We start from the raw sequence: 17,287 nt of genomic DNA, 5'->3' as shown, positions 1-17,287 counted from the left end.
TTTATGGGGGTTATTTCTACAATTCATGAAACTAGCCTATGACATGCACAAATCGTGGATCTGATCTTAAGTGAAGAATGGAGTAAATTGAGATTCATGACCAATCCATAAGAGTTGGTATAGATATAATGAATATGCTTTGGACTATGTGCTAATTTTCAATATAAATCATGCCACTTGTACACCTTTCATTACATAAAGAATAATTGAACCAAAATGAAACTTAAATGAACGTAAAAGACCTAACAACAATCAAAATACAAATATAATGGGAAACTCTACAAATTTAAGCACATAAAATGCTGTGTTGAATTCCCTTAAAATGAAATGAGGATAAGGTCCCACAATAACAACCTCCCAGCTGATCAATTAAAACAGTTGTTTGAAGGTCGAAAACTCATGATCTTGTGCATAGATGGTAACGAGATCAAGATATTGTTGGCATCTAGCTCTGATATAAAATGTTTAATGACATCATACACAATACAACATAATAGCATCCAGCCACTCCAACAATCCAATCATATGCGACAAAACCAAGTACAGGAGGAAGGGCAGAGCCAGCCTTATTTATTCCATTGTTTTACAATAACAGCTCATTCAACAAGTCTTCCTCTATGTTTGTTCAATCTCTAGTTTAAGACTTGAGAATCTAAACTTGTCTCTGTGTATTCTGCACAAGAGATGGCAATCAGGGAAAATTTGAGGGAAATGGTGCTTGGCTTCTTAAGGAACAATGTAATTTTAGGGAAGGCAGAAGCAAATGCTCTTGCTCTGGGCCCTTTCAGTGATGGTGAGTGACACTCTATTCCCCATTCATAAGATAGATAAATATCTTGTGGGTTTGGTTTATTTTGTAGCATATGTTTAGTTATGTTTAGTTATGTTTCATTTTATGATAGATCATGAAACATGGTTTGAAATATCGATGGAAGAAGAAAAATTACATAATCAAATTTAGTTTAAGTATATCTCGTCAAAATATCTTGTGGGTTTGGTTTATCAGTAGTATTTGTTTAATTATATTTCATCTTGGTGATAGATCATGGAATCTAAATGTTGATGAAAGAAGAAAAATTAAATAATCAAATTCAGTTTAAGTATATCTTGTGGGTTTGGTTTATCAGTAGCATTTGTTTAATTATATTTCATCTTGATGATAGATCATAGAATATGATTCTAAATGTCGATGAAAGAAAAAAAATTACATAATCAAATTCAGTTTAAGTATATCACGCCAAAATTGTTAAAAATATGTACAACTTGAATGATTTGGTTTTGTTAGATTCATGAACTAGGTTATGTTTGCTAATATTAGATTGTGCAAAGTGGGTTTTCATCAAAGATATTTTAAGAATGCCTTCTTTCTCGATCTCCTGACTGTTGATTATTGTTGGATTCCCTGAAAGTGCAGGAAGTGCTATAGAGTTTCTGATGTGGGTTGCCTTGCTTCTCACATATATTTTGCATTAACTTGAATTGGGTCTTGTGCACAAGTCAAGATCCAGCTGATGGTCTTGCAAATAGTGTATTTGGGAGCCAGTATTTGAGGGAGAGAATGATAATCATGGTGTATGTAGAGATAAATTTATGAGCAATTTGCCTGCGGCTTGATTTTAGACTCTACTTTTCTTTAGAATGGGATTCCATTTTCTTTCTACAAGCATAATTTTTTCTCTAACAAAATAATCTCTATTCTTTATTGTCTTAAGTATTTTGATTAGATGAATTGATTTTACAAGGACCATACAGCATTGACAGAAATAATAATTATTATTATAATAATACAAAGCCATTGCTACACATACTGGAAGTGTTTATATTCACAGAGACAGTCTGTTGAGATCCGTGGCCTCGTCAAGAGGATTTCAGTCGGCTCCTTGAATAATAGTTATATTTTATTATAAATTAAAAAATATATCTTCAAAGTTTGAATGGGGCAAAGTTCAAGTAATAAGACGAAATCTTGTGATCACATTCTAACATCAATGTTTATTTAAAACTAGCGGTTGGACCTGAGGAAGGTTCAATTTGTACTGCCGATAGTAATTATAGCAATTTATCATATGAAGTTGAAGAACACCATGCTTGAATTGCCATTCACATTACAATTTTATAATATTAAAATAGATTTACTCATTCAAAAATGAGTAGTTCGGTCATTCAGAAGGGACAATGGGAAGAACACCATGCCTGAATTGCCATTCACATTACAATTTTATGCTATTAAAATAAATTTACTCATTCAAAAATGTGAAATTCCGTCATTCACATTACAATTTTATAATATTAAAATAAATTTACTCATTCAAAAATGCGAAATCAGGTCATTCGGTGGGAAGGATATGCGCAAAGACCGCAGAAGTCAAGAATATTATCCCCATTACATATTTCCATAAAATCATCTCATTTACAACCTCCCAATCAACTTATGCATCTATTAAAGAAAATGGTGTAACAGTTTAGAGTTGTATCATCTATGTGTCAGGCGGAATGTTACAAAATCAATGTATAAATGTGGCTGAATAAACAGGGAGCTTCACTTTCTTTTATCTCGAATCAATGAAGAGCTTCAGTTTCTTTGATCTGTAAAACAACATAAGAAACAAAAAATATTAGAATGGAAGGTAGTTACCCTCTCTAAATTTGTAAATGTCTTGTATACTTCTAAAATACTCAGAAAGAGCATCAGTTTCTTTCATCACAATGGGATGATGAACATAGACATTATGATTTGATGTATAGGGTATGTTGCAGTATGAAACAACAATTATGTCAATTTTTTGACATAGTTGTTGAAGAACCTACCAAATGCTAACTGTGAAGGTGTTCACAGAAAAAAAGTTTTGCAAACTGTTGCATATCCTGACAATGACATTAGTTTGCTCTAAAATCTTACCTTGAGTCATCATCCAACAAGAAAGAATTTCCTAGAGAGCTATTTGAATCTTCAGTCATCAATACTCTCATGTTTGCAATAACCTGTAAAATATCCATCGCTATTGACAATTAGGACTAACGTGTTAATTCAAGCATGCAATTGTATCACATACAATTATATCCACGTTACTTACATCTTGACTCAGACTGTGAGCGCCATACTTATCATCCCAGTACATGATGTTGATTCTATATAGTTGTTGTATGCTCAAGGCCCGAGAAGCAATTATTTAAAAAACAAGATAATGAGGAAAATAGTAAACAATCTAGACAATGAAGCAAGAGAAAAAAAAAATACAACCACTAACTGGACAAAGATCATGGGTAACTTCATCCAGAGATTTCTTTGGTTTCTGATGAATAACCTGAAGGATAAAGCAAACTCAAGTATCAAATTAAAGTTGTTGGCACCATTGTGTCAATCCTTTTAGTAAAGGATTTATGTTAACAAAGATCTATCTATCTTTACGGAGATGAAAAATATGTAAATATAATTTAACATAATTTAATGATAATGTATGTCTAGTGATGATCAACTATAAAAAAAGAATAAAAAAATTATTTTAAAAAATTATTTTAAAATTATTTTATCTATATTGTTGCTTACCAAAAATTCCACTGTTTGTCTAATATGCATGAGTTTATCCCAAGTTGAACCAGCATATTGCAGTGTTACAAACTTTCAACTTTCAGTAAGGTATGACAAGTCCAAAAATACAAAATAACATACGATAGACCAGGTCAGCCCATATTCAAAGGTTAAGTAAAATTGCAAGCAAACCTCTTTTGTTGCTTCACAGCACCAAAGCTCTAGATCAGCAAATCTTGCTTTGACATACTCTCCATTGCTGAATGAGCAACATTCACGACGTAGAAGGCAGCTGAACCAAACACAATGTGATCACTTGCTAAATATCAAACTATTACTAGTTAAAAATGTTCACTGCCTTACAACAATGTATAAGTTCAGTATTTAAAAACATTTCCTGATATATTCTAACCTGTTGAAAAGTAATATTCTTGTTCCTACAAAATTTTTGCTATTTTCATAAGAAATAAAGTTACTCCGGCACTGAAATGTACATAATTTGCACGCATTGTTTGGAGAAGACTGGTTAGGCCCTTGGTAATGCTTTGCCAGTGGTTGGGAACCTGTTGTGCATTTGCATTTGCCTCCAATCTAGATGCCTTTACCATACTTGCCCTTGATGTCCTTGGAGCCTGAATATGTAATACATGATCATTTTTATGTTCATACAAGATGAAACATGAGCATTGAATTATAATTTGGTAAGAAATATAAAATTGTTTAGTTAAAATGGAGTTGAAAGTACATGAAGTCTAACAATTGTCTAGAACCAGCTAAATAGATGCAAGCCTTTTGTTGGTCGCAATATATGATACTACCAAGATATTTGCCAAATAGTGAGACAAATCCTGATAACCAAATTATAGTCGAGTCTGCTAACCAAGGTACAATCTTTATATGTTAAGCCCTATCTCTTATTTTATATCTAGATCTGATTTGATGGCTGCCAAATGTTCTCTGACAGAAATTTTTCTATATACCTGTATACACAGGCCAAGCAAGGCAGATATGTCCTCCTTCAGATTATCACGAATAATCCCATATATCTTCTCCACATATGGTGTAAGTTGTTGCTTGAATAATAAAGCTGGATATTTTGCTTCCACTTGGCGCACGACATCTAATCCACCAATGCCGAAAGGAAGGCCCATGGCTGATGGTGAGGATCGAAAACCCTACAAGATGAATTTGTTTATAACTTATTAAGACAACCATATATAAATCAATATCATTAAATTGAATATACCCAATTTGCTCTAGCCTAATAAATTAACCTTTCTTAATTATTAAGCTAAAGTTATAAATTATTTTCTTTGCTGAAAAATTAAAATGAAAGTTATCTTCTTCTTACTTGAGCCATTCTTTCACGTAAAGTAGAAGATGATCTTCGCTTCTCCAGCCGCACCAGTTGCCTTCAATGTACGTTGTAAGAAGAAAAACAAAGTTTATGTATTTGACAACCAATAGGCCAAAACATCGTTGTTTTCCTGATTCTGCAATAAAAATTGAAGACTTTATGTTAGATGTAGGCACATGTGCAAAATAATGCATAAATATTAAAAAGGCAATAGAGCATGGAAAAATAATATAAAAAGTTAAATAAAAAAGATGAAAGTGCATTGTTTTATACTTAATATTAAGTAAATATGGGTGGTAATTCAAAATAATTTTTCTTTAACCAAAAGTTGATTTCTACTAACTCATTAAATATTTCTAGTTGAGCTAGGAGATGATATTATTTTAATGTAATGCATTCTAAGTTAGAAATAAAACGAGATTTTACTTCTCCAACTAGTATAATAGATCATCACAAACTAGAATATGGATCTCAAAAAGAACCAAGAAGAGAAGCAAGATTTTAGAGTTAAGTAAATGCTTTCTAGAAAAATGAGCTTGTGAAACAAAAAAAAGACAAGCTAGAAATAATCAACTCTGAGATTGAACTGTTCTAAAAAAAAAGGGTTTTGGCTACTTAAATACATAATATCTTGACAGATAACACATAAATAGAACTGAACCAATGATCTTGCAAGTAAAAAAGACAAGATCCAGTGATAATCAACGGCTTGAAGATTGTAAATTGCCAAATGGCAACATTAAAAATGACAATCCACAAATGTCAACCCAATCTAATTTTGTTTCTTTTATTTAGCTGTTGTATTTTGTGTTAAGTCATTTTCACAGCCCTAGGATCTTCTCAACCTAGTTCTTTGTCGGTGGTTATCCAGTAAAACTCTCATTAACGGAAAAATAATTATCTTAAAAACAAATAGCAAAAGCATTATATCCATAAAGATTTTTGTTAACCTCAATTGCGGATCCAATCATCTGAATAATACGATCAAACACACTGGTTCTTTCAGCTTCAAATGATCGCCAATGAAAAAGTGTCTTGTAAATAATGCATGCTGCAACAGGCCTGCCTTGGCTGAATCCAATATCTTGGGAGACACACTTAATAAGTGTGTCTATGCTTTCCTGAATTGGAATAATAGAAGATATTTAGAAGATATTAGATTTATAGAAATAACTACTTCAAATCCAATTCAATGTATGGTAGATGATTGCAATTGCAATGCAGTTAAAAGAGACTCAAGAATTTTTAGGGAATTGAACTGAGTACATGTATATCATTAAGTGGCCTTGGTGGCTTGGTCTCTATATCATTGAGAGGCCTTGGTGGCTTATTCTCAATTTCAGCAGGCTCCTTGATGAAAGGTACCTCACTGGCAACAGTAACCTGCAAAAAATGTTGCTTAATCTATTTGTAACTTGTAAGGATCAATATATGACAATGGTCATATAAAAAATGGAACAAAAAATCATTACACTAAAAACAGATAGAAATGATACTCAAAAACTCACTTTTACAGTATCAGGTTCTTCAAGCTCATGATAGCCATTTTCAAGAGTCTGGCAGAAAAAAATAACTGAAATGTTCAGAAAACCAGGTACAATTGCATTCGACTTTTAAAAACAAGGATTGAAATCGAATAAAAGAAATATCCCAACTATATGTGAAGATTAATTAAAGTGATAATCGACCTGAGTAACTATAATGATTATGCATTCCGAAAAGGCCCTTATAGGTGACTTGACCAATGTTTGCTGACGAATAACTTTATCCTCAGATTCGGCATTTGGAAGTTTAGCTTCAAACCTTTTTATGTTTTGTAAACTTCCAGTTAGCAAAGTCATAAAATAAGAATATGAACTACATACAAAAAATGTGGTTCTTCAGTAACAAAGAGAGCATAATGACATTAAAGAATATTTTAAACCTTTGTAATGTATTCTTGAGCTTTTCAATTTCTGACTCTGCCTCCTTGGCCTTTTTAAGCCATTCTTCACTGAACAACATATTTCTTCTCAACCTCTTCTGCTTTCTTTTCAGCTTCATCTGCTTTTTGCTCAAGTGAACTTATCAAAGCTAGCACAATGAACAAAACCAATAACTACAATGCTTCAAGAAATAAAACAGAATATTGTCCAACAGAAAGCTCAAATATTTCAACAAATTCTCTAAAAGTTCAGCTATTTGTTGCATCAAACCAACAGGCTTGCTTTTCACTTTTCAGCAACCTTCACTATTCAAAGGCATCATTTTTTATGTCAAACTACAATCCTCCTTCATTTAAAAAAAACAGAAGCACAATTGCTTCCATATTCTACAAAAAAAACTGGTAAAAGCATTACCAAAAAATATGCAATAGCCATGATTCAGCAAAAACTCAAAATCAGATTTATATATTTGATTTAGAAAACAAAAGCTGACAGTTTAATAGAAAGCAACAAAAACTATAAACTTAAAACCATACGAATGACTCACAAATAAAAACTAAAAATATCACGACTGGAATAAAGAAAAAAAACTTACTCCAATTTTCATAATAAAAACGATACCCAACAAAATCAAACTGGCAATCTACTGTTTTATTATGAAAAAACTTATTATTATCCAAAAATAAAACTGTTATACTTAAAAACTGGTAAAAACATATCCCTTGGTCCCCTGTCCAGTGTCAGAGAATAGCTTGAAATCTCGCCGGTTCTATCTATTGCGAGAGAAGGGCTTTTCAGCAACTCTACCCACACAAGAATAGGCAAACAATATAATCAAGATCTAATAGCAAAAATGAAACCACCACGACATTGAAAACTCTTGTTATTGTGTTACATGCAACTATTAAGACCCTAGCTCTGCACCCGAAGGTACAGGATGAAATATCACAAGATTCCAGAGAGTTACATACCAAGAGAGGTTGAAAATATTAACAGCGAGTGAAATACAAGCGGACCTCGAGCAGGTGGGAATTGTTTTCTTTGAATATAATATACGACATGACAGAAAGACATGGAATGGAGGACGCACGCGGGAAGACACAACAATGTCCACCACAGCTACAACGATTTGCCAATGCGTTTGATAGGAAACAGGACAAACCTTAGCCACAAGGCAGGAAACCATCGGCAAATTAAAATAGTTTTCAGACAGGTTTTCAGGCAGGCGGTTCTGGTGTGAGACAATTCTGGTGGTGGTGTACCCCCACAGGGGATTGCTTATCGGCAAATTAAATGAGAGGTTAAGGCACAATAATATATTTCACCTTTAATTAACATATCAATTTATTATTGACCTATATCTAATAGTGTGTTTCACTCTTGCAACACAAGAAAAAACAAACTAAATTTATTAGAAATAACATTTTTTTATGTATACGAGGTTTTCAATTCAATATGGTGACATCTCTCCCACCCTTAGATGAAGCCTTATGGCATTCAAAAAACACTTGCTTCGAGTCATTCAATCCAAGGCTAGTGGCACTTAGTGCTCTAGTAGAGTCATTGTGCAAACACTTTGATTTGTATGGGAGTCGAGCCCCTTGTTCTTTTTGTAGGCGGATGTGCTACTATGATGTTTGTGGCTTAGGATTCCTTGGCACCAAATGGTGGTCCTTTCATTGCTATTGTAATGGGTTTGACTATACCCTTTTTCTCCTCTATGTGGGAAGGCTCGTTCATTGCCATGTTCACTTGCTCCTCAAATTGTGATTTACGATAAGGAAGTGGTTGAAATTGATTTTTTTTATTCTCACCACAATCTTATTTGCATATTCAATTTGTTATGGGCTTCCCACCCAATGGGATTTAAATTTCTAGAGGTCTCTCACTAAGACTTTTAATAAGTTTTTCCTCTAGACTATAGGTTTCTTTGTTGTGGGTATTACTTATGCTGAAAATATGGAAGGCGTGTTGAATGATTGGTTGTGTTTTTGGGGAGAGCACTCTCTCTCTCAAATCGTGGTTTCCCTCTTTCAATCATGGACTAAATCTCTCTAGGTTGTGCTACTTGGGTAAGACTACCTTACCTCCCTCTCTAGAAAATTGGAATAATTCTTGCTTTAAGGAAATTGAAAACATAATAGGTCATTTTTTGAAGGTAGATGCTACCATGAAAAACATTGGCCACTCTAACTACACTTGAATTTTAGTGGACATGGACATCTCCAAAAATCTTTAAGGAGAGTTCATTTCTATGGTAGAGGAGAGGAAGTGGGTTCTTTCACTTGATTATGAGAAAATTCTATTTCATTGTTGATGGTGCTTTGCCACCGCTCATTAAAATTTTGAGTATCATCATCCTCGTCGCAAAGTTGGGAAGTCTTCTACTTGGTGGCATGATGCCCTTTCTGACCATTTGATCATGAATTCCACTATTGCTTCTCCACCATTACTAGTTGAGGGTTCTTCTTCCCTCTTGGTGGATCATGCTATTGCTCCTTTGAATTCCTTGATGCGGAGCATGAAATCAAAACCAACTATCATACCTATAAGTGGCACAACTTCTGTCAAATATGACAAAACAACTCAAGACAACTTGTTTCAAGGCAACAATTTCACATTAACCAACACATTACTTGGATTCATACTCAAGGTTCTTAATCCACTTCCTCAACAAGATACACAAAACACACCTTCTACCCTCATGATTGTCATGACTAAGACATACATTTCTTTTTTGGGTCTTGACAATATATATTAGACCAAACACAAAAATCCTTCAACTTATGACCACAATACACAAGCCCATTACACATGCTTGATGGGACTAAACTCTTTGTGACAACAAAAAACCAAGTACTAACCACATTCCTTCACAATACAACCTTGCACCATTCATGGTGTCATTCACATTTGGATGGCAATCACAAAGTTCATTCACTGTAGTAGCAACAAGACTTCTTGTCATGACAACTTGTATGGAAACCGTCAACAATAGTCTTGTTTAGGCTTCTTGTTTGCTCCAAACACCATACCACCATAGTGTGATGGTTTTAACATCTTCCATACTATCTCCAAATTCCTTCCATAGCCATACATAACTTACATTCATGAGTATACATGCAAAGAACTGAAAGTACATTGTCCAATACCAAGGAACAAGAAAATACAGTCATGTACAGTCATTAATAACTTTTGAAATATTGATGACAAAACCAATCTCTCCGGTTGGATTTTATATTTAATAGTTATAGAACTTTTGTCCAAGTTATATCCGATCCAACGGTTTAATCAAAAGTTATGATATTTTTTCTAAAACTGGATACCTAGGTCAGGGGTCTAGCAGTTACAAATGGTTTTGACAAAAATCAATGTAGCTTACTCAAATATTCATGAAAATAAATGCCACTTGAACCAAATGAAAGAAGAGACTCAGTTATAACTTAACTCATCATTAATACAATGTTCCCAGGCCATACTAGATTGTACAGGCCTGGAAACAGCAAGGAATGCTTCTAAAACCACAAAATTAGAATTGAAAATAACTCAAATATGAAATGCAAATGTTTTCTATTACTCTCATTCCCCTTTGGTTTGAGTTACAAGGCATTATATAGATGCTTTCAATCTAAAAACTGAATAAGACCTCCTAACTACCTTCTACAACCAACTATGATCGTTGGTGTTCCCTTGATTATGCATATTTGAAAAGTTGTTAAGACAACTTAGCAATATTTTGTGGTTTTCCACTAAATGACTCAAACCTTATGCCAAATACATTGAAATGACCTTAATAGGGCCTACAACCATGAAATAGACCATTTCTTTTCTTGACCTTATACCATAATTAACTCATATGACAACTTTTACACCAAGGTTACAAATTACATGAAATCAAGTTAAACACATTAAAATGGAGTCTTCAACACCTTGATGAACCTTCTACATGCTTAATCACCTTCAACAATTGATTTAGCCTCCCCTTGAAGCCTCTGAACAAGGTGCTCCTACACCAATCATCCCCTTAGGTTAATGCCACTACTTCCACTTACAGGACTTTTTCTATTCTTATGACCTGGTCAAGGGACTTTGAGAGGTCTAGTGATGTTGCATTGTTATGGCATTATACTCCATTAGATATTCCTTTGTCCTCGTCACACATGATTTCCTTGGAGGTGATTGTGGGGGAGGACAATGTCCCTTCTCCTCACTCGATTGATATGACTGATGACATTTCTTGGATGATCATCCAAAGAAGGGAGATAACTCTTCCTAAATCATTTTCGAATGCTCATTCCAAAGCTAAGGGGTGAAGATTTATAGGGAAATATCAAACATTGCTTGGCTACCTACTATTGTTTCTTTTGTTATTTTGTGCTTTGTAGGTCCCTTGGTTTTGTTTGTTGCAGTTGGGTTGTAGTTTTGTTGTGTAAAGGGTTTTAGAGACCCTTGAAAACTTGTTTTTCCCTTGACCAAAGATTTTTTATGTGTACATTTGTATCCTTTAAACAATCACTATAGGATCCTTTTCCCTTCAAGATATATGCATCAATTTTACTAGTTGAAATTTGTTATTTTGGATCGACATAATCTAAGTTAATAGAATCATAAATCCCTAAAAAATTATATTTGTATATATATATGGGTTTTATCTTTCTAAAAGATATTAATAATATTATTGTATTTCAATATTTTTTTACTTTTTAAGAAACATAATTTTTTTATTGAAAATTATGACACATTATTTGGGTACTTAAAAAAATAGTATATGATGTCAAGATTTTTTTTTAAATATTACTCTATATTAATGTTTTTATTTGAATGGATGTTTTTAAATGTAAGTGTACATGCAAACTGTTATGTATTAATGTAAAAGCCTAAAAATGGAGACATGCAGAGCAAGTTTGATTATGAACCAATGGCCTAGTATACAAATCATGCGGTATGAATAAAACTCTTTCTTAATTAATCTAAATTTTATTTATGTTTTGAACTATTCTATATGATCTTGCATACCTATTATTTTATTTTTTATTATCATTTTCCCAAATGTTATTGGATTTAAAACCTTGTGTTTAATATTTGATTATTTATTAGAGCACCCTTTTTGAATTGAATCAAAGCTTATGATTACCTCAATGAGCATTTACCCTTGTGATCTTGTATTGGTAAACTTGTCAATCTTGCATATATTTTTTCCCACATGAGATTCTTGAATTATTTTTAGCTTTGGAACTTAAAATCATTCTATCTTTGGACACGCCCCACATAGAAAACTCATATAAAGATTTTAATATGAAAGCATAATAGCATTCATCCACCTCAAAAATCCAATCATTTGTGAAAAAATAAATAGAGGAGGAAGGGCATAACCAACCCTATTTATTCCATTGTTTTGTAGTAGTAACTGATGCAAAGTCTTGTGGAGGTTTGAGTTGACAAGACAACCTTTTGGGACACAACTCCAAAAATAATAGGTCCAGCTTGGGAATAGACTCACAACAGTCTCATACCCTACACAAGACCCTAAGCATCAGTGAAAGCATTCTAGGTATGTTGGGCGACTCATCATACAATACCAAGCCTCAACCCTTCAAGGCTTCAACATATACTCACAAGACAAACTTGCACGACATGATGAACATCGGGAAGTGATCAAGAAACCTTTGAACATATTTATGAAAAAATTTGTAGACCCCAAAAGAGACTATATTGATCACAACCTTCAATCTAGAGTTTGACACAATGAAGACCACTCTTTGGCCTAGTAGTCCTTCAACGTTGGACAACCCAATACACACAACCACAAGGAGTATGGAAACCACTTGCATACATGAAATAAAATGATTCAACAAGGTCTAAAACATGTCTCAAATTCAAACTTTGATGCTTTAGATTGTCTTTGAGAACTAATGTTGTCCTACTAGCCCTAGAGCCCTAATTAGGCCACTTTTACAAAGGAACTACCCTAAAAATTGGCCAAATTAACAAGACACTACTTGGAAAACCTTCTATAAACCTCCAATCCACCAAATCCACCACTATTTTGGGTCCAGCATTCTTCAATTCTGCCCAATCCTCAAAACTCAATCAAAATGTTAACCTGTCACATGAGGATGCTAGGTTAAAAACTCTTGGTTCTCTCTCCTTCCTTCATGGCCATCTATAAAACCTTGATAATCTTATAATACACTATTAGTCTTGACATTCCCCAAACTATTTTTATTTTTTGTTTAGGGAATGTCAAGTTATGGCTTCATTTATTCAAAACCCTAGGTTTAGAGGGTTTTCTAACCCAGTACGAGGAAATTGTGTAGATCTCTCTCCCTACTGGACTAAAACACTTCAAACCAATTTGAGATTAAATCCAACTCATTTTTCTAACATTACAAGTACATCTTAGGTCTGTACCAATCCATAGAAAAGAGAGTCAAATGACTGTTACGCGTGTTTGCAACAAAATCCAAGGAAAACAGAGATGTTTTGTATTGCCTATCCTTCAAAATGTTTCAAAAACCTTTGCCTCAGTTTGGGAGAGGCTTATATAGGCCACATACAACTTACCAACTGGCTATAACCACCCTTTGAACCAAATAGTCATTGGTTTACAAATTTTGCAAAAGTTGCTCATACAACTTTTTGCAACTTTGACAACATTGGACTCCAACCGATCAAACTCATCTAGACACATGAGAATTATAACAAATAGGCCATATATGGCTCAAACATAGAAAACAAATTGATTTCACCCATTTTTGCACACTTGGGTGTCCATTGACCACTAGTTGACCAAGTAGGTCCTAATAGGTTACAAAGCACAAGATGGCACCAATGCCTTATATCATGATCAAAACATTATGAAATGGTCCACATGACCTTATTACATCATAGAAACATAAAAAACACAAAATAAAAAGATAATGGTCTTCATAAGCCTTCTAAGGGCTCCTGCACCATACTCCCGGGGGTAGAAAAGCTCAAGTCTCTTGAGGAACCAGGTCTGCAACAGAAGTGTCATGCTTCAAGATGTCTTCTTCACTCATCCAAGTGGCATCCTCAGTAGGTAGGACACTCCATTTGACAAGGTACTCCTTGTATTTCTTCTTTCTAGTCTTCATGACCACCTTGGTGTCCAGTATGCTCTCCAACTTCAAGGGTTGGCTAGGTGGTAGATCCTTAACCCACCCTTCATCTCCTGTTGTTGGAAAACCTACATCTGAACCTGCAACATTATCACCTTTATAAGGAAACAAATCCGAAACATTAAAGATTGGGGATGTGGCCAAGCCTTGAGGAAGTTCAATCTCATAGGCATTAGGACCAAATTTGTGGACAATCTGGCAAGGACCAATCTTCTTCATGAGTAAATTTGTTGGTTGCCCCTTTGGAAGCCTCTCTTTCTTCAAGCATGCCATCACCAAGTCCCCTACTTTATATTGTACATCTCTCTTTCTTTCATTTTATTTCTCCTTGTACTTCTTCGTATTCTTTTGGAGTGTTTCCCTTACTCTATCATGTATTTCCTTCATTGTCAATGCAAAATCCCCTCCCTGAGCACTCCTTCTCTGCAAACCTTGTAGATCCCTTAGTTCTAGAATCCCTCGTGGGTGAAGCCCATATACCACCTCAAAAGGACTCCTCCTTGTGCTTCTATTAGTAGATTCATTGTAAGAAAACTCTTCTTGAGGGATGATCATATCCCATGCCTCTCCATGCTGCTTTGTGAGACACCTAAGAAGATTCCATAATGACCTATTCACCACTACAGTTTGGCCATCCGCCTGAAGGTGATAGGCTGAAGTGAAAGACAACTGAGTGCCTAATTTCATCCACAAAGTATGCCAAAAGTGGCCCACAAACTTGGAATCTCGGTTAGTCACAATGTTGAGAGGCAAACCATGTATTATAACAATCTCTTTGAAGAATAAGACAATAATATGGGAAGCCTAATTAGTACATTTACATGGAAAAAAGTGAGCCATCTTACTAAACCTATCCACCACAACAAAGATGCTATCAAAACCCCTTTGAGTCCTAGGAAGACCCAAAACAAAATCCATACTAATACTCTCCCATGGCCTATTAGGAATAAGGAGTGGTTGATATAATCTTGAATTGGATGATGCCCCCTTAGCTCTTTGGCATATGTTGCAACCTTCAACAAATTTTTAAATATCTGATTGTAACTTTTTGTCCAAAAGTAGAATCTCTTGACATGTTCTAGTGTTTTATCAAGCCCAAAGTGGTCCCCCAAACTGCTACTATGCTTTTCTTTTATGATGTTCTCCCTTGTGGAACATCTAGGGAAACACAATTGGCTCCCCTTGAACAACAACCCCTACTGCAACAAAAACTCAGAAAAATCAGTATGATAAGTGATGCTCTACAAAAATGACTAGAAAATCTGTTTGATGGCAACACACACAAGAGCACAAGAAACAAAAGTTAGTGTTAGCAACAAAAGAATATCCTAAACAGGCATATCAAGAGAGATATTAAGCATGAAATAGAAAGCATACAAACATAGAATAGATAAACTATACTCCTCCAAATGCTAATCAAGATGCTCATAGTTGCTCCTCCCTTGTTCCTCTCCTCTCCAAGTTCCACATGAGTGTAGCTCTCAACTTTTAGCACTAGCCATGGATGCCATATGGAGATTCAAGATGGTTGAAAATGATAAACAAATGCTATGCAATTGTAGATAGTGATGCTATGAAAAAACTCTATGCTAATACCAGTATAATTCTTCCTTCCTTTGCTTGACGAGAAGGGTTCTATTTATAGAAGAAATGGGGAAATGAAGGGTTAAGATTGAGCAATCTTAACAAGGGTTAGGATTGAAAGATATTCAATCCATGTGAGACTTTCAACCCAATCCCATGTTGACAAGTGTCACCATGAGGAGGCTTGAGAGGAGAGATAAGGAACATTAAATGCTTGAGGGGACATGATGGTTACCCTAGGGGGTTGGGCTAGGATTAGGTTAATGGATATTCCTTTTATCCAAGGGATAAATGAATGTGCAAGGGTTAAATGGTTACCTTAGTCAAAGAAATAAATTATTTGAAGAGACCCATGAGTCAAAAGGATGGTTAAGTTAGAGGAAAGTCTCTAACCAAAGGTAAAAGGTGAGTTAACCATAAATGGTTATGTAAGAGACTTTAATGGTTTGGAAGACTTTAGAGGTTAACCATTTGAAGACATAAAGCCTTAAATGCCTTTCAAAGACTTTGAGGGCTTTGAGAAGTGACTCCAAGTTGCTTAGGAATGTGACAATATTTAGGGGATGGATTAGGCTAATTAGGAAGGGGTTAAAAGAATCTAGAAGGGATTTAGGCATGCAAGTGGATTTTGTAGGAGAATGCAAGTGGGAGGAATTTTGGGATTTTCAATTGAAATAAAATCATCTATTTCAATTAAATGGTGTAATTTGCATTTGGATAGATATTTAAATAAATATTAATTTATTTAAATGTGAATGTGAATTTTGGATTTTATTTAAATAAATCTTAATTTATTTACATGAGAAAAAGGAAGATAAAGCATTAAATACTTGAAGACTTTGAGGGAAACCATTAAAGGCTTAAGAAGACTCTAGAAGGAAGCCATTAAGTTTGCAGACTTTAAGGGAAACCATTAAAGGCTTGAGAAGACTCTAGAAGGAAGCCATTAAGTTTGAAGACTTGGGAAACCATTAAAGGCTTGAGAAGACTTTAGAAGGAAACCATTAAGTTTGAAGACTTTAAGGGAAATTATTAAAGGTTTCAAGTGGGTGAGGATAAATAAGATTTTAAATAAATAATTTATTTATTTAAAATAGTTGTACAACTTGCATTTGCAAGAAAATACAAGTGGGTGGAGGATAAAGGTGATTTAAATAAATGTTAATTTATTTAAATGTGAGAGGTGGGATTTTGGGGGATTTAAATAAATATTAATTTATTTAAATGTGAGAGAAGATTTAATTAAACAAATATGATTTATTTATTTAATTAATGGTCTGAATTTGGTTAAGTGAATTAAATCAAATAAATTGAATAATTTATTTAATTAATAGGAGAAGAGGGTTAAGATGAATTAATTAAATATTAATTTAATTAATTATTGATTGATGGTTAAATAATCAAATAAATACTAAATATTCATTTAATTAAGTGGACAAATTTATGTGACTATATTTGCCCCTCTTTGAGACGGTGCAGTTTTATCGCGTCGTTTCAAATAAAGAAAACTAGGTGTGAAGAAATATGCCCCATAAATGTTAATTTAGTGGGTGGTATGCCCCTTCGAGAGATGGGCCAAATTTTTTTGAAAAAGCGGACGATCTCTCGAAAAAGAACGAGAAGTGGAAGGGAGGTAGAATAGAAGAAATTAGCAATAACAGTGAAAGAATGGAAGAAAACAAAGTGAATACGAGGAAATGGCAAGCTAGTGAGTACCCGTAGGTTATGCAGGAGATACGATGAAAACGTG

At 34.1% G+C, this 17,287-nt stretch overlaps 1 protein-coding gene and 1 long non-coding RNA gene across 2 annotated transcripts; one reads left to right on the top strand and one right to left on the bottom strand.

Moving 5' to 3' along the window:
- Positions 1 to 434: 434 nt before the first annotated feature.
- On the top strand, positions 435 to 1,619 carry LOC131075661 (uncharacterized). The gene is made up of 2 exons (XR_009113247.2): positions 435 to 793; positions 1,415 to 1,619. It is a non-coding gene; the product is annotated as an uncharacterized LOC131075661 (long non-coding RNA).
- Positions 1,620 to 2,361: 742 nt separating this feature from the next.
- Positions 2,362 to 8,109, bottom strand: LOC131075672 (myosin-11). The gene is given in 14 exon segments (XM_059218448.1): positions 2,362 to 2,586; positions 2,900 to 2,982; positions 3,075 to 3,305; positions 3,548 to 3,821; positions 4,024 to 4,161; positions 4,510 to 4,704; positions 4,881 to 4,911; positions 4,913 to 5,022; positions 5,837 to 6,007; positions 6,153 to 6,269; positions 6,395 to 6,442; positions 6,575 to 6,689; positions 6,811 to 6,959; positions 7,783 to 8,109. Coding segments are annotated over 10 exon segments (1,062 nt in total). The 5' UTR covers positions 6,930 to 6,959; positions 7,783 to 8,109; the 3' UTR covers positions 2,362 to 2,586; positions 2,900 to 2,982; positions 3,075 to 3,305; positions 3,548 to 3,803.
- Between the last annotated feature and the right edge of the window lie 9,178 nt (positions 8,110 to 17,287).

The sequence above is a fragment of the Cryptomeria japonica genome, chromosome 3, assembly GCF_030272615.1.
Source record: "Cryptomeria japonica chromosome 3, Sugi_1.0, whole genome shotgun sequence".
NCBI classification, from domain to species: Eukaryota; Viridiplantae; Streptophyta; class Pinopsida; order Cupressales; family Cupressaceae; genus Cryptomeria; species Cryptomeria japonica.
This window is presented reverse-complemented; position numbering and strand designations above follow the sequence as displayed.